At 37.2% G+C, this 26,967-nt stretch overlaps 1 protein-coding gene across 2 annotated transcripts; it reads left to right on the top strand.

Annotated features, from left to right (window-relative positions):
- Window positions 1-308: 308 nt before the first annotated feature.
- On the top strand, window positions 309-26,116 carry cerk (ceramide kinase). 2 transcript variants are annotated; one of them, XM_065263419.2, is made up of 14 exons: window positions 318-378; window positions 491-643; window positions 8,241-8,372; window positions 8,537-8,659; window positions 8,978-9,103; window positions 9,834-9,900; window positions 10,359-10,504; window positions 14,506-14,580; window positions 16,400-16,552; window positions 16,639-16,744; window positions 19,067-19,137; window positions 20,096-20,301; window positions 22,520-22,740; window positions 25,374-26,116. In XM_065263419.2, exons 2-14 carry the CDS (start codon window positions 493-495, stop codon window positions 25,459-25,461), a joined length of 1,665 nt encoding a protein of 554 aa, XP_065119491.1. In that variant the 5' UTR covers window positions 318-378; window positions 491-492; the 3' UTR covers window positions 25,462-26,116. The 2 variants fall into 2 exon arrangements, with proteins under 2 accessions (XP_065119489.1, XP_065119491.1); XM_065263417.2 differs by having other exon boundaries at window positions 309-643.
- Window positions 26,117-26,967: the final 851 nt, after the last annotated feature.

Genomic DNA, 26,967 nt, shown 5'->3' with positions numbered 1-26,967 from the left:
CAGTTATTTCTATAATTATTATTGTTCTAAAATGCTTAAATGAGATTTCTGTTATATTTATTTTTCCAAAATGTATAAAATATTTCACTGTTACGTTTTAGTATAACATGAATCATGGTCCATAATTACTGTAACATGTTATTTGTGTTCGGAACTTAAATAAAGACATCTTATATAACCTTAACTTATTATGTTTAATTACATTCTAAAATCATTCGTGTTAATAGCAAGCAAAACTGTTGAGGTACACTACTGTCAGACGTCAACATCGCACCTCCTACAATAGCATTTTGTGTGACGCATTTGCTCCCTCCCACTTTGTCAGGAAAGAAAGAACCGCTATGTAGCTAAACTGCTTATGGAAAGACAAGCAACATGGTAGCGACTATCGTTATTTGTTAATATGATTTACAATCTCAGTGCGGTATAGCATAAAGCCGACGTGAAGATGAAAGTGAGATAACTAACGTATATCTGTCGTTATTATTAGAAATGGAGAAGCAGCCGCGTCTGTTGTGTTCCGTGCTCTGTGTTCAGCGCAGACCTTATGAGGTCATATTAAATTGCGCGATTCTTGCTTGGAAAGAGACACAGACCACCAAAAAACAAGCCGGGCGCGCAATATATGGAGCTGTCAAAGCTGGTGAGTTAAATATCTGATACAGTTATAACATGGGCAACAAAATGCGATGTTATTGATTGAGAAGCTGCCTGCTTAGTGGTCGCGTGCGTAGCACCCAGCATAATGTGGCCCGCTTATTTGGAACACATTATTACTGTAACTTAACTATAAAGGAAATATAATAACAAACAAATATAGTCGGATGACACAAGTGGCGTAAACAAGGTTGTCTGTTTACATGCTGTACTGATGGTATTGAAAATTAGATATAAATACCCATAAAACATCAAGTGTTACAAGCTTTTGTCTTGTGTTTGAATAAACTTTATGAACACAAAAGATTTCTCAAAAACTTTCAATTCGTTTTCAGACATGTATAAGACAACTTACTTGATTCATTGTTTTAGTCAAGTTTAGGCATTTACTACGTGACTGAATTCAGACGCATACTTGTGAACACAACGTCTGATTAGACAATCACTAATGATATGTACATCTTACCAAAAAAATACAATAAAGCAATTCATGATATATGTTTATGCACTGCATTGAATAATTTTTCATTTAAATTCCCCCTTCTATACTTATAGAAGTATATGTCTCTATTGTTCATTTTAAAATGTGCTTTACGGGATGCAGAAGCTTAAATTTAAGTTGTTTCAGTTAACATTTATGACATTGTTTTGAATCATCTTGTTGTATTATTGTTGTACATACCTAAACTGTGTGGAAAAGTTTTTCTTAATTGAATAAAGTTTGTTTGTTTAGCAATGTAATTATTTATTATTTATTTTTTAGTATAGATTTAGAGTTTTCAGTTGTTGGTAAAGACTGTGAAGTACTCATAGACTGTGCTGGAAGGTCAGAGATGTCATTGATAATCTTAAGGAATAGGATTGTGAGTCTCCACACATTGTATTCTACCAGTCTCTCTGTATTGCTGTATATATCATTGTTAATGAATTTCTATCTATCTTTGATGGAATATCTTGCAGGTTTGGACAGTTAATCAGTCATTTTGGTAATCTTGTAATGTGGGCCTACGGTACATAAGCTTTTGATACATACACCTGAGGAGCCATTGAGAACACGGTGACCTCCAATATCTATTACACAAAGCAGGTCTTTATTTAAAGCTCTTGATGGATGTTTTCCTCTGGGCTATGATGCATATGAATTTGAAGTTTCCACCCTGCATAAAGTAGCCTTCTAATAGGGTGTTCTGCTCACAAAGACGGTTAGGGGGAATTTTGTGAACTTTATTGACATAATTCCCTTAATATAGCCTATGTTGTTATCTTTGTGTTTGATTTTTATTTGATGCTGTGGATGACGTTGATGTGCCATATTCCCTAAGCCTTTTATTTGGTATGTCATAATCAACTGTCTTTTTATTCATTTGTATAATAATAATAATTCATCATGAGCATTTATTTTTTCTTATTTGGGCATCGGTTTTAACTGTGGAGAGCTTTAGCTTGCCAGTGTAGTGTACTTCTTCCGATCTGCTGTGTAATCAAACCCCTTTCACCATGAAGTAGTTTGCTCTGAGCACATGAAACAAGAGGAGAGGGGACACAAAAGACAGTATTTGTGGAGGGCCCTTTTATGCTAAACAAATGTTTAGTTTTGCTGGAAACGTCACGCAAAAATGAATGCCCTGTTATGATGCTCAAGCACAGCACTTCAGAACATTGCTGGAAGAGAGTTAACATGTTAAAGTCTAGGCTTCCAGCCACCCACTGCACAAATTTCCTGATTTTCTTGCATCCATTTAAACACTTTTTTTATGTGTCAGGAGAAACCTTGAGCAGGGGACTATTTTCTTGTGCAACAGTTGTGTTACTGATAGTTTAATTATTTAGCAGTATTTCTTTGAGCAATTTAACCATTAACCATAGCTCTGTTCTGAACACCATGGTGAGCTGCTTTGTTGTGTGTAGTTGAGCCCCAGATCCGTGTCTTTGAAAAGGACACGCAGTGTGTTTTGGAAGGAGATCACTCCGAAATAATATTAATAGATCCGGGAATGTCAACTATTGTTTAGCGGCATTTCCTGTAATTTGCTTTACTTCCCCAATTCACAAGTTTATTGTATTTAACACAGAAACGAGACATCATCAAAACATTTTATTCAAATAGATGTCCGTCTCATTAGAGGCATTTTATTAAATAAGATACAGGATAGTGTGGGGCGATATGCCCCATTGTGAGATCGTCCTCCTGTCATTAGCCTGTGAGATTACCGATACATGATAGTATTGGGGAGCAGGGCAATAGTTTACTCATTCATTCATTAATTTTTTTTTCTTTCATTTTTTACTCATTTATGATAAGCCACTTGATTGGTGGACAAAAAAGAAGCTGATAGGGCAACACTATCATAACCGCAACCTTCTTAAAACAGATGACATTAATTCAAGCTTATTATTAAAGGAATAGTCTACCCTTTTGCCATATTAAACTATGTTATTACCTCAACCTAGACAAATTAATTATACCTATCTTTTTTTAATGCGTGCACTGTACAGCGCGTTGTGAATGTGTTAGCATTTAGCCTAGCCCCATTCATTCCTATGGTACCAAAAAAAGTTTTATTTTGTGGCACCATACTTACTGGTATAACTCCTCATGTAACAGTCTTTAAATAGGGAAAACACGGAAGTGTTTGGTGGCTTCCCTGTTTGGTACCATAGGAATGAATGGGTGTAGGCTAAATGCTAACACATTCACGACGCGCTGTACAGTGCACGCATTGAAAAAAGATAGAAATGTATTCATGCGTCTAAGTTGAGGTAATAACATAGTTTAATATGGCAAAAGGGTAGACTATTCCTTTAAAGCCCAGGCGCTCTGAAATTTCCTATGTGCTAGGTAGCGGAAACAACACACTCGCAATCTGACTATTGTCGATAGTAACGTCTATCGGCACAACCCTAATACGGGAAGTATATGGGTGAATTTAGGAGGGTTACATTTTTTTAAGCATATACATTGGAATAAAACTATAGTGTTGGCTTGGCTGTAATTGTTAAGCTCATTACCCTAACATTTCAACCATGTTACCAAAGGTTTTTTTATGTTTGTTTACTGTTTAATGATGGGGAGTTTTAGGACTATAGCCAGACATAAACAAGGTTGTAACATTAAACGGTTCATGAAATATTTAGTTTGACCTCCATTGTCAAACTCTATGACAACATTACATTTTCTCTATTTAATGATACTTTATTAAAAAAATGAACCAAGATTTGACTTGTGAGTGGATGTCAAGAAGCTATTGAGAAAAAGATGATTGCTTTGGCATCTACCTTATGAACTTTATAACTGTAATGTATTGACCCTGCATTTATAGCTCTCTTTTATAATGAAATCAAGCATTGTAACGAAGCACTGTAATATAAAAGTATCACTTAACTGTTATCAGCTTGTTTTCCCTGTTTATGATGCCGTCAAGTTTATGGCCACATCTGATCGTATGAAAGGTTTCATTAGGCTCTGTAAAAATGAAATGCACTACATCTAATTTAAAGGCATCAATAATTAAATTTATCATAATTTAATTATGATAAATTGTTTGTATTTAGGCATTAAGTAAAGTTTCTTAGGCCCCACTCCATTCTATTCTAATCCACATAACTCTCTGATCTTTTTAATAAGGTCAAACCTTATTAACTTCCTCTCCCAGGGGTTTTCTAGGAAGCTTGCATTACGTAACATGACACAAGCTGACTCAAGTCATTTGGGCACAGGCTGTCAGAATGCAAAAAATCCCTGATGGTTTGCCTAGATATTTTCCACAGAATGCAGAGGTGATGGAAACTGACATTTACATAATGTCTTACTGCAGAAACAAACAAAATAAAGCTGCCAGCTTCACCATGTTCACAGGAAATATCACAACTGGAGTCTCAAAGCATTTTGTCATTATTTTCTGACTAATGTTGAGGTTACATAAGAAGAATCCAATTCCCTGCTGTGTCCTGTATATCACAGATACTGCCAACAGAAAGTGTAGACATGTTTCCAAAATGCAAAAGGATATTTGTAAAGGTTGGCAGGATATGTTACCTTTTTTAAAAATACATAATTGTGTCCAAATTCTAAAGCAATGTCACACTTAATGTGGACTTGCAGACTTTTGGTTTTAAATGGTTTGGGTTTGCTTGCTGTATGGTGTCCTTCTTTTTGCCCTTGATGCAATCTTCAGCAAGCCAAATACATGCTTTCAGTTACTTTCCCAGGTTGTCAGGCATATGTCAGGTTGACAGAGAAAATTTTAAGCGCAAGTTTTGTTAACATTTAAATGCAATGATTAAAATCATAAAAGGCTTGGGGCCCGCTCATATTATACCTATCGGATCGAAACGTGCCCGAGCATGATTGTCCCCACTCCCACACAAGCTTGCACTCACACTGTACTTTTTTCAACCCATTTGAAAGAAAACAGAAAGTAAAGCGCTCTCTCTCAGTAGTACCATCATAATGTTTGAAATTGTGGCGTCTATTTAGAGCCATTTGTGATGCTAGATACACAGCCCTCTTGCATGCCTATAATATTGCTTAGTCGATCAATCCCTTTATATCTTTTGACTCATGGTTCTTTTGCGAGCCCAAATGGGAATTTTATTGAATCGCTGTGAAGAACCTTAGCATCTTTAAGCATATCAGAGTATTGTTTATAAAATGCAGACACGTAAGAGGCTGTAAATTAGATTAGCATTTACTTTAATAGTTAATACTAAGCCTACATTTTACAATCTTTATTTAAAAATGACTACATTTTCATTTAAAAATATTTATTTGATTATGGCATCATGATACTACATTATACCTTGGATTAAATCACTCATATCTGCCAATCACTGTGGCCATAGTTAGTAATCTTGATGACATCATCCATAGCAACAAGGCCAGCCCCGCCTCTTCTCTTTTAACTTAAAGGGGATGTTTCACAAGACTTTAAGATGTAAAATAAATCTTTTTTGGTCTCCAGAGTACGTATGTAAAGTTTTAGCTCAAAACACCATATAGATAATTTATTATAGCATTTTAAAATTGCCACTTTGTAGTTGTGAGCAAAAATTTGCTGTTTTGGGGTGTCCTTTTAAATCAGCTGATTTCTGCACTAAATAGAGATAGAGCGCAGAGCGTCATAACCTGAAAACCACTCCCACTGGGGGGGAAACAATCCATCCGTCTCCATTGACATTGAATTGCGAGAGGCTGTCTCCTTGTCATTTCTGGCTTATAACAAAAAACAGAATAATGCCTAAAAGCTGCTGTGTGACAGGATGTACAGCTAACAAGCCAAATAAACTCAGAAATAAGTTTTTATAAGCTGTCGACCCCAAAAAAATGAGCGCTTAAAGACACAAAAGTTTAACTTTTCATAGTACTACTATTAGTAGAACTGCGCCCACTAGGGGGAAACGTAATTCGGCGATCCACTTTTTTCTCCTTAAAGGCAGAGTTTTACGGCTCAACATCTTATAAAAACTTATTTCTGGGTTCTTTGGCTTGTTAGCTGTACATCTTGTCACATAGCAGCTTTTAGGCATTATTCAGTTTTTTGTTATAAGCTAGAAATGCCTCTCGCAATACAAAGTCAATGGAGACTGTTGGATTGGTTCCCCCACAGTGGGCATGGTTTTCAAATTAGCATAACTGCGCTCTGTCTCTATGGCAGTTCTGAGGTTGGCTAGTGCAGAATAAGAGGCGGTATTATCCCCTTCTGACATCACAGGGGAGTCAAATTTTCATTACCTATTTTTTCACATGCTTGCAGGGAATGGTTGACGAACACTTAGTTACTGGGTTGAACTTTTTCACATTTTATAGTTTGATAGAAGCACTGGGCACCCAATTATAGCAGTTAAATATGGAAATGTCAGATTTTCATGATTTTTTCCCCTTTAAGATTTCTACCAATTCCTTAGGAAAAGTACTTTGTGAATAGGTTTTAGGAGAAAACTCTTAGGAGAGAGCTTTTACTGCTATTTAAGAAAGCTCTTAGTGGTAAGATAATTTTGATTACGGGCCCTGATAATTAAAATAGAAAATAAAACGTTTCTATGGTTGACAACATTTCTGTAACTTTTTAACCAATTAAATTATTACTGATAATAGCTATAGACCAATTTAGAGTAGACGTCACAGTTACGTCACTGCAAGCTGCGCGCGCAATGCGGTTGCAGAAAAACAGTGAAAATGAATTAGACACGAGTGAAAAGAGCAAGATAACTCACTAGAAAATGTCCTGTTGTGCTGTTAAGTGTCAGAATAAGAATGCCAAAAAAAGATGGCTTTCGTTTTTATAGAATACCATCGTCAAAGACATCATTATAGAAAATAAGTAGAGAAGATGTCCGGTGTTCTGTCGAAGTCTGTTCCCTCCATGTGATTCTTATAGCGTTTTTATCATGTTACAATTATAATTTATTAAGGAAGAAATAATAGAAAACAGGAAAATTATGAAATATTTAATAAACGCTATTATATATAATACATGATAGTATTGCTTTTACATGTACTTTAGCGATTCAGACTGTAAAAATATTTGATTTAGCAAAGAACAATACATATACATTACATACATGCATATCAGTAGCAAGCCATTTAAACTTTTGATCTATCTAAAAAAATAAACGTAACGTGATTAAAACGCTTTAAGAAACATTGCACTAAAGGGAAACATAAAGGAATCAGACTTCGACAGAACACCGGATCCATAAAAATCACGGTTTAATGCTAAAACACTTCACAACCCTACTGCGGAGCAGTCACTTTCTGCAACCAGTTTGGCTCCGCCCACAAAAAACGTCATCTCCGTTTGCAAACACGAAATTGGTCTATAACTATATATATATAACCATAACTATAGCTTTTTGGTATCCATGGCCTCACTTTAATAATGACAATGATATTTGTAGTAAAACTATAGTGTTAGAATAAAATAGTCAAAAAAGTCCCAAGCTGTCACTGGGGCAGTACCCTTAAAAAAGGTCCTAAAGTGTACAGTTTATGTAAACATATGTTGACATTTGGTACAATACATTTGAGGTACTAATGTGTACTCTTTGGTAGCAATATGTAGCTTTGAGGGACTAATATGAAGTTTTTATTTGCAAAGACTATCAAAGTGAGTCGTGGCAGATCTTTTTTGTCAATTTATTTCTGATTGATATATTGTAATCAAACATGATTACTTCCCTTTTACTATTAAAAACCACAGATATTTTTTCTTAGGGAACTGCCTGAAACTGCCAACATAGTGGATGCTTAAAATGATTTTTGTTTCATGGTTCATCAGTTAATTAGTCTGTTTATTCTGTTTGGGTTCAGAGAGAACTGAATGTCAGACTGGCCTTTACAGATTTGCTGAGTGTACGTCAGCATAATAAAAGCATTTCAAAATGTGAACTTTAAACTCTTCAGGGCTATTTATACACTGCACCGAGTTGCCTGTTATGCTGAACAATCAGATTCAGTCACTAGGGTCCCGAGAAGATACAGATGCTACCTTAGCAAAATGTATACAATAGATTGTAGGGCAGCTCACTCTTTGGAACAGAATCTCATATTATAGGAGGTTGACCCACTTGTTTTCTTCACACAGGTAGTCATTGTGTTCCAGTGTGTGAGATCATCGCTGTTCAAGAAAATGATGATGACTGTCCCAGTAAGTACAGTGGGAAATGGCAGAAGGTTCCTCAGAGTCCAGTGGACTCCCAACAGCACGCTTTCACAGGTACACAAGCACAGACACGCCAGCCTGTTATCAGCTTATCTGTTCGCTGATAAGAGTAAACGTGTGGCCTGTATCTCAACTTTGATCTACTGTAGCATGTTCCCAAACAAAGTTGATCATAAAGGTTGGTACTTGATTTTGGTCTATGATTTTTGTTTTTATAGTTACATATGTGGAGAGGACGAGGCAGCACTGCTGGCGGTGCAGCGACGTGACTTTTCACTGCCCTGAGCGGGCCCTGTGTTTGCTATGGGTCGAAACTATTAAAGAACAGCTAGCATTGTTAAGTATGTCCTTATGACCCTTTCTTTTAAATATTGAGTAATAATATGCTCTTTGATTCCCAAATGTTTGATCCATGTCGAATTTATAGAAATTATTTTTATCAGCACTAAAATTATACAGTAGTTAATGAAGTTAAAAATATGGTAAACGATGTTTAATTATCAATTTTAATTCCAAACTATTAAAAAAAATGTAAGCGTCTACAATCATGCTTAATCTAGTACATTCCTAGGTCTTCATCTGTTCTCACGTAGAATTTTTTTAAAGTTGGACAAATTAAAACGAAAGACTTAAATCTCTACCTGCCTCTTATTTTCCAGCCAATCGACCGAAGCACTTGCTGGTGTACATTAACCCCTATGGAGGAAAACAACGCGGGAAGCAGATTTACGACCACAAAGTGGCCCCCATCTTTTCCCGGGCTTCTATTTCCACCAACGTGATTGGTGAGGACCCGTCAGCTGCCTGCATTAACATTTAAATAAAAAATGAGCTTTTACGCGTTGCAAATAGATCTCGGTTGACAAATGGCCCCACCTGTCAGGCCGTCCCAAGAATATGATTTTATTTACAGTGTCATCTATCACTAGAGCTGGCCATAATGCAAAGTGTGATAGTCGATAAACATAGGAATGCAAAGACATTCATTATTTACTAGTTTTTAGGGAGGACACTCTTTTAGCTGTGGGAGCAAAGGATTACAGGCTTACTCAGCAGTTGCTTAAGGGCTGTTTTTATGACCACACAAATATTTTGTAAATGGTAAGCTGCATCTCTCGCTGGACAAATACCATTCAAACTAAATCATTAGAGGTGCCAAACAAGATGTTCTGCAGACGGTTTAATAAGCTCCATAAATCACCTTTGGCACATATCATCAATGTGATCCACAGGGCTCTATCCTAAGCCCCATTCATTTTCGACACGTCCCTCCGAGTTACAATTTTACATCAGTGCTGATGGTGAAGAACCGGTAATGAAATGTACCAGGGATTGTTTTTCATTGCAGCTATAGCTTTATCATTTGATGTAGTTTGATGGATAGTCTCCATCAAGACACGAGAAAAATGCAATTTAACTGCCAGATGAACATAATGATGTCCCCCACCCCCCTGCTCAGACTGGTTGTCATCGTCCCGTTAACACGGGAATGATTTTTCCCTTTTGTTTCTATAGTTACAGAGCATGCAAATCATGCCAAGGACCACTTGAAGACAGAGGCTGATCTAAAGAAGTACGACGGGTGAGTGCATATCTTCTGGAAAATCACATTTGCTGTGCAGCCACTCTTAATTTGCCTGCTGAGGAATATGTCTTTTGCAGCAAAGCACAGATCAACATTTTCACATGAATACACATTGGTTTGGCACTGCAGCACAAGATGGGAGGCAACTTGGAAAATTGCGACAATGATGCATCATTGTGGATGCACCAAAGCTAGCCCAAAGGCTTTTTTCACTAAATAATGGAATCTCTTTTGTCTGCATCCGTAAACCGCAGTTTAGACATATCAACTTTCACACATGAAACCTGTTTAATCGTCCTCGTTATTAGTAACTGAAAACTTTCTTCCTCTGTATTACTATAACCAGCTTTGCCTGAAATATAGTAAATTCAGTAATAAAACAGACTTTCCCAAATGTCATCTATTATTTAATATACCTTATAACTTTGTGATCAGTGCTATGTCTCTGCCTGCAGTGTGGTGTGTGTCGGGGGAGATGGCATGTTCAGTGAGATCATGCATGGCCTCGTGTCTCGTACGCAGTGTGACAAAGGTGTCGATGAGAACTCCATGGAGGAGACGCTTGTTCCATGTGGACTTCGCATTGGCATCATTCCAGCAGGTTGGACTACAACAGATGTGCATACATTTTTTCAAAGAAAATTAGACCCGAGTCTGACCCAACCCGGTGGCAGTTTTTCCAAATGGAAACGGCACCGACGTGCAGTCTGCCGCCCTGCACCCACCAGTCAGACAGAAAGAAACCCCAGTGGCCTTGCAAACAATTTGGCCCGCTGCTCCATTTGTTTTCATTTGTTATCTGACAACGACATGAAGGTAACCACTGAAATGTGCATTCAAAATTGATTGACAAGTCTGGCTCACGAAAGTGAACCTACCGGCAGCTACATGATGTTGCAAGCGCTTTAGGCAAACAAATGAGGGGTTGGAAAAGGACTAGATGCACACACGCAAGAGATCAGGTCTTCTCTGGTCCGTTCGGCCAAAACACATTCATTTTATCCCTGGAGAACCCAAGAAGATTTTGGTTAGCAGCAATTAACACTCTGGGGTCAAACTCTTTATTTTTCAATCACTCTTCAAAGAGACTTGGATAACTCTGCTGATTTTGGACATACAGATATGATTTATACATCATTTAAAACGTTAAAGTGTCTAGTTTTTTTTCTGTCCACTCCCAATAAAAACAGAATGTTTTGCTTTTTTCGCAAAATTAAGAAAATAAACATGATGCGCATTTTGTTCTCTCTCCCTCAGTGAAGTACTTTCAGTAACACGTCAGAAAAATGAACTGTAACTTAACGAATACTTGTCATAGAAACAAAATATACATGTCTACATAATGCTTGGAATGTCTGCTTTTGGAAGATGTAAGTGAAAACGAAAACAAATATTGTCATTCGTTGTTAACTGTATTAGAAGAGGGAGATGTACCGTCATTCTCCTGCTACTTCATTATCTATAATGAGCCACGCCCGCTCCATTGAAGAGAATAGCAGAGATCATCCATATTCATTAGTCAACCCCACAGTCAATGGAGACTATACGTCTCTGCAGCCATTCAGTGATGTGTTGAGTTTTAATCCGAGTGCTGGAAACATCACATCTACTTGTTTCCTCGCGACTTTTATACTCGCGTCTGGAGATAAGTTATCTCCAGACGCGAGTGCGTGTGCTTCATCAAACAGTGATGCGATTGACGTCCAAACGCACACACAAACACACAATGCCTCATATTTGACGCACTTTATGGTATCATTATAAAAGATGCGATTGCAAACATGACATCTACTTGTTTACTCACGCCTAAAGTTATCTCCAGACAGACGCGAGTGTGTGTGTGCTTCGTCAGTGTGACGGGATCGATGTCCAAACGCACATACAAAGACACGATGCCTCATATTTGACGCGCTTTGTGGTATTCTTATAAAAGATACGATTGTAAACATTACATCTACTTGTCATCTACTCTCGCCTGTAAATAAAAGTTATCTCCAGACGCTAATGTTTTCTTTGTGCTTTCGTCAGATGCGATCAACGACCAAACGCACACACAAAAACACAATGCCTAATATTTGACGCACTTTGTATTAAGACGCATCTAAACACATCTAAAACCTTGTTTATTGGCGTATATCTTTGCACAGTAAGTTTATTTAACGCAGGATCATGCATGGGAAGGCATTTCTTTTGTGTTGCTTTTAGAAACAAACACGTAACAATAATGGCGTTGTCTTACTGCCTTAAGGATGATTATGCAGCTCATTATGCAAGTGTATTGTTCTTTAGCTGTCAATCACAGATTATTCAAGAGCTTCCAGCATCCTTGCTTATTGCCTTCCTAACCAAAAAGTGACTTTGAAATTGTAAATCCATATATTGTTTTATGTGAATGGGTAAGCAGAATGACTTTCACATCATTTTAAAGAAAAACTATAGTAGATCCTGTTTTGAAAAGTGTGGGGAAAACATGTTTAGTATGGGTTTTGTGGACTTATATCAGTCACTTAAATTTTTTCTTTTTCAAAACCATGAGGAAACAAGCTTATAAATGAAACATGATGTTTATTGAAAATCAAAGGTAGCAGAAAGTTTTCTGTGATGTTGTGGTTAGGGTATGGGTTAGGGGAAGGGAATATAAATATACAGTTTGTACAGTATAAAAACCATTGAATCTATAGAATGGCCCCACAAAACATGGAAACGTGTGTGTGTGTGTGTGTGTGTGTGTGTGTGTGTGTGTGTGTGTGTGTGTGTGTGTGTGTGTGTGTGTGTGTGTGTGTGTGTGTGTGTGTGTGTGTGTGTGTGTGTTTTAAGTGAGTCTTAATTTCAGGAGCACATTTTTGTATTTGATATTTACACTTTGACAGAAAGTTAAGACATTTTAAAGGGGTCATGGCTTGAATATCTGACTTTTTCCATGTTAAAGTGCAATATGATTGGGTCCCCACTGCTTCTATCAACCTCGAAAATGTGAAAAAGATCAACCCAGTAACTCAGTTTTGGTAAACCATTCTCTACAAGCACATGAAAAAATAGATTGTTGAAATTTGGCTCTTCTTATGATGTCATAAGGAGCTCTTATTATAATAATACCACCCCTTAATCTGCACTATCCAACCACAGCACTGCCATTTAGTGCAGAGAGAGAGAAAATAATTCACAGCAGAACTGAGTTTGAATTACATCAAACCGCCATCATTGTGATCAGTGTATGCACTTCATCCACTCATTTGCATTTTAAACGACACACCCAAAATGACGCATATTTGCACACACCTACAAAGTGGCAATTTTAACATGCTATAATAAATTATCTATATGGTATTTTGAGCTAAAACTTAACATATGTACTCTGGGGACACCAAAGATTGATTGGACATCTTAAAAAAGTCTTGTGACATGGCCCCTTTAAAACATACTTAACATATTAATTAATAATCTCAATCACAGAATCAGGGAAAATAATGTGATTTTTCTCATAATCGTGCAGCCCTAGTAGACAGTATTCTATGTCTAAGTCTGTAAAGTCAGTCAAAAGGTTGAATACTTGAATAAGGTTTAGCAGAGATGTTATTAGTAATCGACAGATAAATCTGTTGTCATGCACTATAATCATTTACTAAAGCTCTTGATAATATAATAACTGTGACTTATCAAATTATGTTCTCTGATATTGTTGCTTGCCACGTAATTCTGACCAAGGGAGAGTCTTCAAGGGAGCTAAAGAGTCCATGTTGTTATCAGTAATGCTATCAGCATGTATAATTCAATTCATTTATGGCCTTATCTCACGCCTGCCAGACATACAAGAAGAAAAGCAGCTCTCAGGTCAAGCTTTATCATGTTACTGGATTACAGCTGATCTGAAAGTAAAAATAAATACAAGCAATGCACTGCTTTCAATACAAATAGATAGCAGTTTTGTTCAGATTATTATTTTTTTTTTAAAATCCAGAACATATTTTTTGTCTTTTATTCTTGATGTATGGTTTTCTTACGAGGTTTATCACCATGAATATATAGCATTGTTGCTGATATGGCATTAAAAATGTTAGAAATACTAATAATTATTATTTTTCATAGAACTGCCTCAGTACTTTGTCTTTGAGATTTAAATGTCTCACAAACATCTAGACATTTATTTATTCCTTTGTGGTAACAATAGATGCTAAAATATACAGGCCAGCATATCTGCAGCTTTTTAAACCGTCAACCTAACAGCAGTTATATAAGCAATTTAAGAAAGCGGAATTAGATTATCAGCGAGCATATAAGAAATAGAAAAAAGCCTGAACTTATCTGAAATCTCATCTCTCTATATAAAAGTGCCCTGCCATGCTTCAGCCACAGCCATTTTGTTCTGTATAAAGAAGATCGAAAAATTTGATTCTCACATGGGCTGAATGGACCAAAAACTTCATTGGCTTCTGACGTTTAGTTAACTTTGGCAATTGAAGGTTAGATTGCTGCTGCCCCCATATGCCAGTGAAATTGAAATTGAAAGAATGATTTTCATACGTTAACCTTCAGAGTGAATTATGAGAGATAGATTTAGGCTGTTTCTGATCCCCTGACCCATGAAATGTGTTTCTGAAACAGGTTCGACTGATTGTGTATGCTATGCCACCGTGGGCTCAAATGACCCCGTCACCTCAGCACTGCACATCGTTGTGGGTAAGCAGACAGCTCCATATCTGCAGTACGATACACATATCTAGCAATGAATGTGTGATGTTATTTTTCTCAATGTTATATCTCTGAGCCAAACCTGTTTATGCTCTTGTAATAGTGGTTGGGTTGTTTGCCAGCCAGCAGCTGTCAGATAAGAACAGTCTGTAGTGAGAATATTTCTGTTTTACTGTTTATAACATAGTATCTATAAAAGCATAAAAAAAAATCTGTAGCACATATTAAAACGCTTTAACGTATGCCCCTCTGTAAACACAGTCTGTAATTTATGGTTGCCAAGCAATGTAGCATACGTGCACATTAAAATAAAATGTTACTGATGTACGAACATGGCTCATCCATCACAATTCAGAGTCAGAACTATTTTGAGGTTTTAACTTAAGAGTCCTCAGTTGCACTAGAAGCATTAAGATTATGGGTTTGATTCAGTGAGCATGCAGCAGCATAAAAAATTATACCTGCAAGTGTCTGTGGATAGAAGCGTTGCTGCTAAATGCATAAATTCAGTTGTCAATTCATGCGCTTTTGTTTATTGTACTATAGACTGCATACTTAGATTGTAGATAGGAGAAAAACTTTGACAATATATTTGAGGGTACCACAATAATGGTATTGGAACAAGTGGTGGTATGGTGATTATGGCTTATCATAAATTGCAATTTTAATTTTAAACATCTTTCCTAGTCTTCCTTTATTTAATTATACTTTATTCTCACCATGAATATAGCCTTAGAAGCTGGTATGGCGTTTAAAAGAAAAGAAAGCAAGAAATTGCAACTTAGTAAATTAATTTTTCTGTCATTCCATGAAACAGTGAGTAAACCGTCTATCAAAATATATTGTAAAATTGTAGAGAGATGACTTTAAAACAATTATTGATATAACATTTACACTGAAAAAATTACTTTCTTACTTAGTATTTTTGTCTTGTTTTCAGTAGAAATATCTAAAAATTCTTAAGAAGTCTTAAGTAAATAAGTCTAGTTTTTAGACAAAAACTATAGAATTTAAGGGAATTTGTGCTTAAAACAAGCAAAACTATCTGCCAATGGTGTGAGAAAATTTTGCTTAAATTAAGTGTTTAAGAAAAAAGAAACTTATTTTTAGATGTTTTTTCTCACCCCATTGGCAGATATTATTGCTTGTTTTCAGTTTAAATTTACTTGAATTATATAGTTTTTTTCTATAAACTAGATACATTTTCTTAGGTAATTTTGCTCATCAAGAAAAATCACAATTTTTTGATATTTCCACTGAAAACAAGACCAAAATACTAAGTAAGATTTTTTTGTAGTGTATTATATAATATATTGGGTAAATTTGAATACTCTAGGACATTTTTAAAACATGAGAAACCACTGAGCGTTTTGGTCTTGTATATTACAGTAATATATACAGTAATAAATATAATATATAGACCTTTGCATAATCATAATAAAAGAGGGGAAGGGCTGCTTGATATTCATATGAATGTTAATGTTCTTAAAATAGGTTTCATTCTTTATACCAAATATAATTTCTTAGTCATCTTTTGATTTTGTGGTGAAATATTACCCAGACGTCATCTTGACAGATTCCATAAGAGTCCCCTAACAACCCCTCTTAACTATGATGAAATCACTGCCTCGAGTGGCTTATTTCTTTATTCATGCATCACACCTATATGGAAATACGGCTTTCCAAAAACCAATTTGGATTGTGATTTTGCCGCAGTGTGCTTCATTGTTTAAACGTGTTGTCCTATCACAGAATTCTGATGTTATCAGCCTTTGTTTCCTGAAATCTGTCCTGGTATTTCCCACAGGTGATTCTCAGCCAATGGACATTTGTTCGGTGCACAATAACGACACCTTTCTGCGTTACTCTGTGTCGCTGCTGGGCTATGGTTTCTACGGAGACGTGCTGACAGACAGCGAAAGAAAGCGCTGGATGGGGCCAGCCCGCTACGATATCTCAGGTACACAAGATACCGTTGCAGGAAAATGATTAAAATACTTGACCTTTATCCAACGGCAGTTTTTAATGGAGATTATTTTGGTACAGGTATTAAAACATTTCTGTCACATCGCTACTACGAGGGAACTGTGTCATTTCTACCTGCTGAAGGGAATTTGGGAACTCCCAGAGATAAAATCCAGTGCCGATCTGGGTAAATACTGTCTATTATATATATATACTGTCTAACTGACTTACTTGGTCAGACTTAAAACAAAGCTTTAAAAGCTTTTAAAAAATAAAGCTTATATAGATATATTTTTTATTTATTTTAAAAAGCCCCTATTATGCTTTTCATGATTTTACATTTAGTATGAATTTGTACAGTTTTGCAAAGACAATATATCAAATGAAAGAACAAAGCCTCTGCTTTCAAGCAAAAAAGGTTTCATCCTACCTTTATTAGTTCTTTTTGTATCACCTCTCTAATATGGGTAGGTTTCTTCAAAAACACCAAATTTTTAGATTTTTATGAAGGACTCTTGATAGACATCAGATTCAGAGTATGATCAAAACATACACGGACATGCAGCTGTTTGCCCTAGGGCGATAATTCAAGGTTTTACAAGTTGCTGAAGAGCGCCACCTGGTGGATAATAGCAGTGTTATGGATTGCCGGAAATACTCGCCATTGGCAGGGAAGCGTTTTCTCTTAATTGACGAGTTAACAGGCTCTATCTTACACCCGGTGCAATGCAGCGCAGTGCGCAAAGCAGTGCGCAGCGCAGTGCGCAACGCAAGTGTCTTTTGCTAGTTTCCACCCTGCGCAATTATCATTTTCACGTTTAGCGCCACGTTGTTTAAATATCAAATGCATTTGCGCCCCCTTTTGCGCCCATGGGCGTTCTGGTCTGAAAACGAGGTGTGTTCAGGCGCATTGTTGGCGCGTTGCTATTTTGAGGCAACTAAAATAGACTACGCCATTGACCAACAAAAACCTGTGGCCGGTTGCATAAACATAGCCGTGACATTAAGACTGCGTCTTAAGAAAGATTCTGACTAACTAGCAATTAGTTAGGGCTAATCAGTCTTATTATTTGGATTTAAATGAGACCAATCTACCTTTCTATGTAACATACTTAAAACAGCTATGATCAGTCTTGAAGAAAAAAAATCATGACTAACTTTTAAGACTAGTCTTAAAGTTTTATGCCTCCGGCCACTTGTCTAAAGTCTAAAGTCAATGGCGCAATATGTTTTTTTGTTATTTAAAAAGCGCAATAGTAATATGCACCTATAAACGGCAACGCTGGTTTGCTTATCACTAGATGAATGCGCAGCAGCACAAAAACGCTTTTAAATATGAAAGATTAAAGGATTGAATGTAAAAGATTATTATTGAGTCTCTTGGACATAAATGAGGACTAATTATGAGATGTTAGAAGGCGCAAAGAGCTGCTTCACCTGTAGCCTGGTAAGTAAAGTAAATAAATGCTTTGCTTTAAACAAATGCATCTTTTTTTTTAAATGCTTTTTTAAAATGCTACTTCAGGGATTTATTGTATATGATGACTTTGTACCTGTGGATATGGTGAGATGAGAAACATTTTTAAGTAATGCTTAAAAAAAACTAATGACGCTGTCCAAGTGCTGAAACTTGCGGAGAGCCGTTTGTAAATTCTTTATCTCCTGTTTGTTACAAATAAAGTATTTTTAGAGTACAAACCTTTTCTTACATACTTGTAAATTATTTTTTGATGATATTGGATAGCCATACATTTAAAGCAATTAAAAGCCTGCTTTTTTACTTCCATGACTAAAAGAAAATTTTTTAAAGGTTCCAATACAAGTGAAAAACAACACAATTATTTAACATTAATCTTAAACTGGTGATCTTCTTCCTCTGCTTAGTTTTTCAGTTTACAAAGTCTGTCATCTAAATAGGGATTAGACATAGCGCCCGCGCAACTTGCTTTTAAAGGGGATGAGAGCTGAGACTCTCATTGGTTTATTGCACGTTACGCCCCAAATACTCCCATTACTCATAAAAAATAGGACCATTTTCAACCATGCGCTCGGTGCACAAACCATTTTTCCCGTCGTTAAATTAGCAAACGTGTATTCGCACACGACCATTTAGACGTTGCGCTGTGCGCTTAAGACAATGCGCTTAGATCATTAAAATAGGGCCCGAAGAGTCATAATTTAAAGTAAATCAGCAGCTGTTGAAGTATTGTTTAAGGCCACTGTTGTAGGTAATGTGAGCTTTCTAATTATATTACAGAAGTAAAAAAGCCCTTTCACATTAAATGTAGATTATACCTGATGATGTTTATATTCATATTGTTAGAACATGGCTTCACTCTGCAGTATTTTATTTGTAAAATTTTATGTGTATTTGCTTTGAAACGGTATATTTTAGGTAAAGTGCTAAATAGAAACTATGTGAAGATTTAGATAAAATTAAATAAAGATAAATTTAATATTTTCCAGTGTTCATTTAGTGAGAAACTAAGTACTGTTTTAATGTTTGCAGGTGTAGTGTCTGTCGGCAATCCTCGTCTGACAAACTGGTGAGCAATGATGAAGACAATGTTCCTGATGCTGGTGAGGACACTTTTGAGAAATGTCTATATACCGGTATTTAACTGAAATTGGCATTGAAGAGAAAGTCTCATATCTACTCTGTTGTAAATGTGCCCACCCACGCTACAGGCCAACAAAGTGCATTTCCAAGCCATGATTTTTAATGCCCCCATCTGTCGGCTCGCCTGGCACGCTGTTTGTGAACATTAGGCCAAATGGTTCAAGCTGCCGGTCGGCTGATCATTTAAACACACACACACACACACACAGCATATTATCTCTGCCTCTCAGCACCCTCCAAACAACTGGCACCTCGGTTACCCACCATTCTGTGTGTTTACCCTGAGCACTGATAAGTGCTGTTTACAGACACACTCTCTGCCCTCACAGTCCCAAATTGGCATTTGTGCATGATGATTTCCTGAGCGCTTTCAGACCGTGTGGCATAAATAGAGTCTTCTGGGAGGAATGAGTCAAAGAGTGATGCACAGAGTTAAAGTAAAAAGCCCTTCATCAATAAAAATGAATGCCACAGCTTCACATGGACAGGATGTTGAAATGAATTGAGCTTTTTACTTGGTCTCTTCATTATGGAGAGGAAACAATTAACAATAAGTAAAAAAAGGAACGTGATTATTCACATCATATTCATTTCATACAAGTACAGTAAAGACATAAGAAGAAATGAAATAAGATCAGATTTAGAGCGATTTTAAAAACACAAACGGACATACAGCTGTTTGCCCTAGGGCGATACTTCCGGATTTTATAAGTTGTGAAAGAGCGCAACCTAATGGATAATAGCAATATTACAGAAATACTCATCATTGGCAGGGAAGCGTTTTCTCTTAATTGACGAGTTAACTCGTCAATGGCAGGGAAAGAGTTACATGTAGATTCTACCTGATGATGTTTATAATGATGGCTTCACTCTGCAGTACAGACAGTATATGTGTTAAGTGTTGTCCTTGTCTCTTAGAGCGTCAGGGCAAATGGACAGTAATTAGAGGGAAGTTTCTGGCCATCAACGCAGCCAGCATGAGTTGCGCATGTCCTCGCAGTCCCAAAGGCCTGTCGCCATCGGCACACCTCGCAGACGGAACCACTGACCTCATCCTCGTCAGGAAATGCTCGCGCCTAGACTTCCTGCGACATCTTCTGCGACACACCAATAAAGATGACCAGGTACCTGCTTTTTCTCAAACCCACTGATGTTTCATTAAGGCAAATGGACACACTTTCTAAAAGCCTTAATTTAGGGAACATGCCGACCTTTTGGGACTCTTATTCGCCATATCCCCCAGAGTTAGATAAGTCCATACATACCCTTTTCATTTCCTTGCATGTCGTAACTCTGTCTGATACACCCACCGCTAGCCTAGCTTAGCACAAAGACTGGAAGTTAATGGCTCCAGCTAGCATGCTGCTCCTAATACGTGAGAAGAACTGCTATTTGGGTAGAGTTATTTGCTCGAAGCACCTGAGAAGCCCCCTGGTAAGGAACAGAGACTTCGCTCAGAGTTGCGCTAATCACTCCACCCAACTAGCAGTGCTTCGCCCTCTTAGAATATAGTTCCCAGTATGTATACGGATAAAAGATGCTGTGTCTCATATGACTTTGTTATTTGTACATGCTGTGACTATACAAATCACAACATATAAACAGGAAAATGTTGGCGTATTTTGTAACTTATTAAGAGCAGTAAGCTAGCTGGAGCCATTTACTTCCAGTCTTTGTGCTAAGCTAGGCTAGCAGTGGGTTTGTCAGACAGAGTTACGTCACGCACGGGGATGGAAACTGTATGTATGGACTAGGGCTGGGACTCGATTAAAAAAAAAATCTAATTAATTAGAGGCTTTGTAATTAATAATCGAAATTAATCACATATAAATATTTGACCTGAGAACATTTATTATTTAGTTATTTTTTCACATGGATTTTTAGTATACCATGAATAATGACTGAATACATAAGCTTAAGCAACAATTTATTTTTTATTTTTGTTCAACCAAGTCGTTGTACCCAGAGTCGGGCTAACGTCCACGCTAGCTGCTATATGTTTTGCATTGAGATGATACTTGAGGCTCGATGTGCTATGGGTGATATGTGAATTCCTTGTCGCATAGCTTACACACAACCATGCTCTTATCGACGCTTTCATCCGTTCGTTTTTTATAAAAAAAATTCCCATCCACGGGGCCAACCAAAGCGATCTCATCAGCTTCTTCGTTCATGTTCACTGTGGTTTGTTGTTGTCTGAAGTCATGAACGCTAGTTGGTGCTCCAGTATAATCGCTTTGCCGAAACTCATCCAATGAGAAATGTTCCGCGGTGCAAAAATAAGTGCGATTAAAATGCGTTAAAAATGTTTAACGCGTTATTTCTTGTGTAATTAATTAATCTTAATTAACGCGTTAAAGTCCCTGACCTAGTATGGACATATCTAACTCTGGGGAAAACAGTGAATAAGCTATAGTCCAAAAATGTTGTCGTGTTCCTTAAATTTTTTAAGGGCTCGTTTTAGTTGTGCATAGGTCCTACAGCGTAGCTGCGACAGCGTAGGTTCCACGTCGGTTTTCATTTCTACTTTTGTGTCATCATCCGTGTTGACGTACCACAGTAGCAGCGCGACCGTCAAAAAAGAAGAAGAAGCTTGGCAAGTTATCCCACAAACGAAGACGAAACAGCAACAATGATGGAAGTAAATAAACAGCGACTTTTGTTGCAGTTTGAGTTAAATCACTCCTCAACTTGGCTCATCTTTGTTTTCACCTTTGCTAATGGAAATACCTATGACGCAGGGTTTTTTTACCTGACGGGAGGGGTTCTGGTGGACCAATCACAGCGCTTGCGGTCCGAGTGGAACTGACGCGCTGTTAAAAATTTTGGCTACGGATAACCTACGCCAGGGATGGGCAACTTCGGTCCTGGAGGGCCGGTGTCCTGCAGAGTTTAGCTCCAACCATAATTAAACACACCTGAAGCAGCCAATTAAGGATTTACTTGGCATACTAGAAACTTTTAGGCAGGTGTGCTGAGACAAGTTGGAGCTAAACTCTGCAGGACACCGGCCCTCCAGGACCGAAGTTGCCAATCCCTGACCTACGCCATAGGGCTTACGCACGACTATAAATCGGACTTTAGTTGTAAAAAAAAGTGTACCATTATGATTTCTTTTTTTAGGTGTAGTAGTCCATCAAATTTGTTTAGATCAAACAATTATTTAACAAAATAACAGCATCCAATTACAGTGTATCAACATTTCAGTTTTAAATGATAACATATAGTACAGAGCTGATTGATAGACTTGATTTTTAAAAGATAGTGCTTACACACCTGCTGTTTAGTTAGGTTAAAGCAGATTTTAGTAAGCATAACTGTGTTTGTTTGGCTTTTTTACAGTTTGATCACTCTTTTGTGGAGGTATACCGGGTGAAACAGTTTCACTTTACACCCCGATATGAGGAGTGTGATTCTGAGATGGATCTGAGAGAGAGTGGTGCTGGAGGCAAGCGTTTCCTCAGTCAGATCTGCAGGGAACACAGAGCCTGCGGCTGCATGCCAGCCCAGAGTAACTGGAACTGTGATGGAGAAATCCTGCCTCACTCTGCCATTCAAGTCAGGTAGGACACCCTACGTCTTATAGGCCCTGACACACCAGGCTGACGGTCAGTCAACGTTAGGCTATTTTGGGTATTTATCAGTTTTTTTGCTGGGTGTTCAACTTTTTGACCCAGATGCAGGTGACACTACAGAAGGTGATTTATGTACATATATGACATAATACACAACAGCCAAAGACAAGTCTAAATGTTTATGGCTACACTTGAACATGAAGTGTTTATCACTGGTGGTTGTAGCTGATATGCTGACTGCTGAGTTCTCTCCAGGACAGGATCACATAGCCGTCAGCACTAGAATACAAAAAGAGGCAAACAAACAGACTTTTGTCTTTTGATCATTTAGAAAAGATGCTATTATAATTCCCTCTGTCGTGCTTGTGAAGACGAGCTGTTCTTTTATGCAGCATGACGGCTCTTCCGAACACATCATTTCCTTTACGCCCCATTGTTCTCTGTCAACAATGCGTAGCCATGAAATGCTCCTAATTTAATGGCCCTCTCACTGTTAAAGGCTCACCTCCTTTAATTAAAATAGAAGTCCATTCATTTATTCCATTTTCAGCTCCAGTAATTGTTTCTCGAATGAGTAAGCAAATAACCTGTTGAGATAATTGATGATGATACCACTGAAGAAAAAGCCTTCGCCTGAACGCTGAACACACCTCCAGAGTATTGAGTGGAATTAGAGGAAATTAAATGGCCCCAAACCACCTAGCGGTGTATAGATTTTACTACAAAACTTTCTACTTTACATGACGTGCCTTTTATTGCTTACTGGAACAGGTAGCACTTATTGTTACACCAAATGTGGTGTTTGCTAAGTCAAGTATTATTATTGGAATTGCTTATCGGTGGTGTTGAGCCAATCTCTATTGATAAACTTAAGCACATAAAGATCCCAGAATGAAAATGTTATCATTAATTACTCGCCCTCATGTCATTCCAAACCGGTAAGACTTCTGTTCATATTAAGAACGCAAATGAAAATATTTTTTATGTAATCCAAAAGCTTTCTGTGTTCCCTATTAACAGCATGCATCTATGTAGAGGTCTAGTGAGGTATCTATGAATATTTATACGTCTATGGCTGACACAAGATGCCGGTGTTTAATGTATGCATGCCATGCTTTCGTGAATATGCATTGAAGAATGACTTTATGAGCACAAAATGTCACTTGAAATATAGATTTATATCAATGTAGTCACTTGAACTATTTTAATGATGTCTTTACTGCCTTTTCTGGACCTTGGTTGTGAGTTTCATTGCTATTTACGAGGGCCCAGTAAGCTCTCAGATTTCATCAAAATGTATCTTAATTTGTGTGTCGGGAGATAAACATAGGTCTTACTGGTGTGGAACGTCATGAGCCCGAGTAATTAATGACCAAATTTTCATTCTTGAGTGAACTAAGCCTTTAAGGCCCGATATGTACTGCAGTTACACCGATTACATTTACACAGTGTCTCAAGTGGCACCAAACTGTTGACATTTTTAATTGGTTGCCTGTTTAACGCATGGGGCCAGATTTACTAACAGCTTGCACGAGCGCAAACCATCATTTTGGTGTTAAATAAAGACTGTCGGGATTTACTTAAGGCGCGCAGTGGATAATTAGTGCTGAAAAGGTGTGGTCTAGTTATTTTTGCGATTGATTTTGTTGCTTATGCATTTCTAGGAGTTTCCCTTTCAGACACATAATTTATGGGAGGAGAGTATTTAAAGGATTCACGCAAATGGGATTTACAATTGTTTGTGCGTGTTATATTACTGGTATTTGTAAAAAAGCATTTCTTGAATCATTTTGTGCTTGAAATAGCTGCAGTTGTTGCTGATAAGAGATAAGAGAGGATTTTTAACAGATATTTGGAATGACAAAGAGACATATTATTCAAAAATATTGTTTGCCAAGCCATGTCTTTTATTTGCTGGAGGCAAAGTCGCACAATACCAAGTATTGTAAAGCTTTTTGTAAACCTTCTACGATTCTTTTAAGTGTACTATGGGTTTGTTAGCTGGGATTTGACACCCTGAATTTTCAGCTGAGATGTCCGTGGTGCTGAACTCAAGGGCATCAGGTGTTAATAAATCACCTGCACCTGCAGGAGCATCAGCTCTGCTTATTTGCAACCCTGAACTAATTTGTACTGCTCTTTGTAGATTGCGTTGGTCATTATGGAAATCTGTTGCTCTTTTTTTATTTAATTTGCACCTTTTTAGTAAATAACTCGCAGATATTACAACTCTCAAAGCACTACTTTGGATTTGCGCTCTCGTGCTAATTTGCCCCGTTTAGTAAATCTGGCCCCTGGTCTAATTCAGACAAAATTTTAACAGACTTACAATTTTCACACAATCTTTCAAACGTAAACAATCTGAAGCTTAGTTGGTAGGTTGTGGGTTCGATGCCCAGGGAACACACATAGTGATAAAAAATGTGTATTGTGAATTCACTCTTTTGTCCTTGGATAGAAGCATCTGCCTATTATAAAAACGCATGCCCATGACAAACACCCACAAAATAATACATTATCAGAGCGTTGCTTAGGCAAACACCAAAAAAAAAAAAAAAAAAAATGTTTTAATTTGTTCTATTTTGTTTGACTCATGCTTTTTCTCTCTCGTTTTCTTTCAGGGTCCATTGTCAGCTGATTACACTCTTTGCAAGAGGTATCGAAGAGCATTCAGTGTTTGAGGATCCGTACGCTCACTGTGCAATATAGATCGCCGTGACTTCACCCGAGAAACCTCCTGCTGCATTGTGAAGAATCGAGGCTCTTAACCGAAAAGTCCTTTTCAGCTGAGCATAATGTCACGCTGTTTCTTGTGCTGTTATACTTAGATCCTCTATACAAAGCATCTTCAGTAAAAGAACTTCCTGCAGAGCTAGAGAGAATAGCATCTTTATGGTGTCTTCATGCTGGCTGTAAAGCAGTATTAGATCTAGAAATAATAGGGTTAGCTGAATTACCTGCAGTAGGCATTACTATCGCTCTGCTGGTTATATATCCTGCTGTGCAACAAATGTCTTCCACCAATCAAGCTGGTCTTGAGAGTAGGATTAGTTCAGTCCAAACTAAAAAAAATCATTCTTATAAACATTCCTTCTGGTAGCACCTTAATATTTTTCTTAATAGGTTGGGGTTCTGGTTTTAGTTTTATTGAAAATATAAAATTCTCATTTATTTACCCTCTTGTTATTCCAAACCAGTATGACTGGCTTTGATTTGCTTGTCACGATATTAAAAATGTTAATGACGACACATGTGGTTGGGCTCACTAGCAAACATTTAAAGTGGATCAAACCCTATCATAAAGTTCTTGTCTTTGATGGACTTTTTTGATTCACTTCAAATGTTGACTAGTGTAGATAATAAACCATAAAAAAAATATAAAATACCTGTTGACTTGTGTGTTCTATTACAAGTCTTCTGAAACCATGCATTATTATATGGAAAAGAGTAGCATTGACATTTTTATAAATCATCTCTATTTGGATTAAAGGAAAACACCACTGTTTTTCAATATTTTACCAAGTTCTTACCTTAAATTAGACAAGTTAATACATAGATATCTTTCTTCAATGTGTACACTTAATCTTTGTACAGCGCGTTGTGAATGTGTTAGCATTTAGCCTAGCCCCATTCATTGCTTAGGATCCAAACAGGGATCACTTTAAAAGCCACCAAACACTTTCATGTTTATTCCTATTTAAAGACTGTCACATGACTAGTTACACGAGTAAGTATGGTGGCACAAAATAAAACGTGACGATTTTTTAAGGGGATAAAAAATTAGAACTATAATGTATAGCGGAAGAGCACTTAATTTGCAGCACTTTGACTTTGGGCGCAGTAATATTGATGAAAGTTTGAGCAAGAGGGGGATTAGTCAGGAGTAATGATGTTACTGCACGTCGAGGTCGAAGTGCGGCAAACTAAGTGCTCTTCTTATTTTGCGCCACCGTACTTACTCGTGTAACTACTCATGTAACAGTCTTTAAATAGGAAAAACATGGAAGTGTTTGGTGGCTTCTAAATTCATCCCTGTTTGGATCCAAAGGAATCAATGGGGCTAGGCTAAATGCTAACACATTCACGACGTGCTGTACAAAGATGGGTATTAATTCATCTAAGTTGAGGTGAGAACATAGTAAAATATTGAAAGACGGTGGTGTTTTCCTTTAAGAACAACATGAGGGTGATTAAATGACAGAATTTCTCTCTTTT

The sequence above is a fragment of the Paramisgurnus dabryanus genome, chromosome 1, assembly GCF_030506205.2.
Source record: "Paramisgurnus dabryanus chromosome 1, PD_genome_1.1, whole genome shotgun sequence".
Lineage (NCBI taxonomy): Eukaryota > Metazoa > Chordata > Actinopteri > Cypriniformes > Cobitidae > Paramisgurnus > Paramisgurnus dabryanus.
Note: the sequence above shows the minus strand (reverse complement) of the source record. Positions and strands in the feature narration are given on the sequence as shown.

Bases quoted from the DNA above. Each gene is read 5' to 3' on its own strand.
- cerk (XM_065263417.2), top strand. From the start codon at position 493: ATGGAGAAGCAGCCGCGTCTGTTGTGTTCCGTGCTCTGTGTTCAGCGC. The intron at 644-8,240 runs GTGAGTTAAATA...TTCTTCACACAG, and splicing joins ATATGGAGCTGTCAAAGCTG to GTAGTCATTGTGTTCCAGTG. The intron at 19,138-20,095 runs GTGAGGACACTT...CTTGTCTCTTAG, and splicing joins AGACAATGTTCCTGATGCTG to AGCGTCAGGGCAAATGGACA.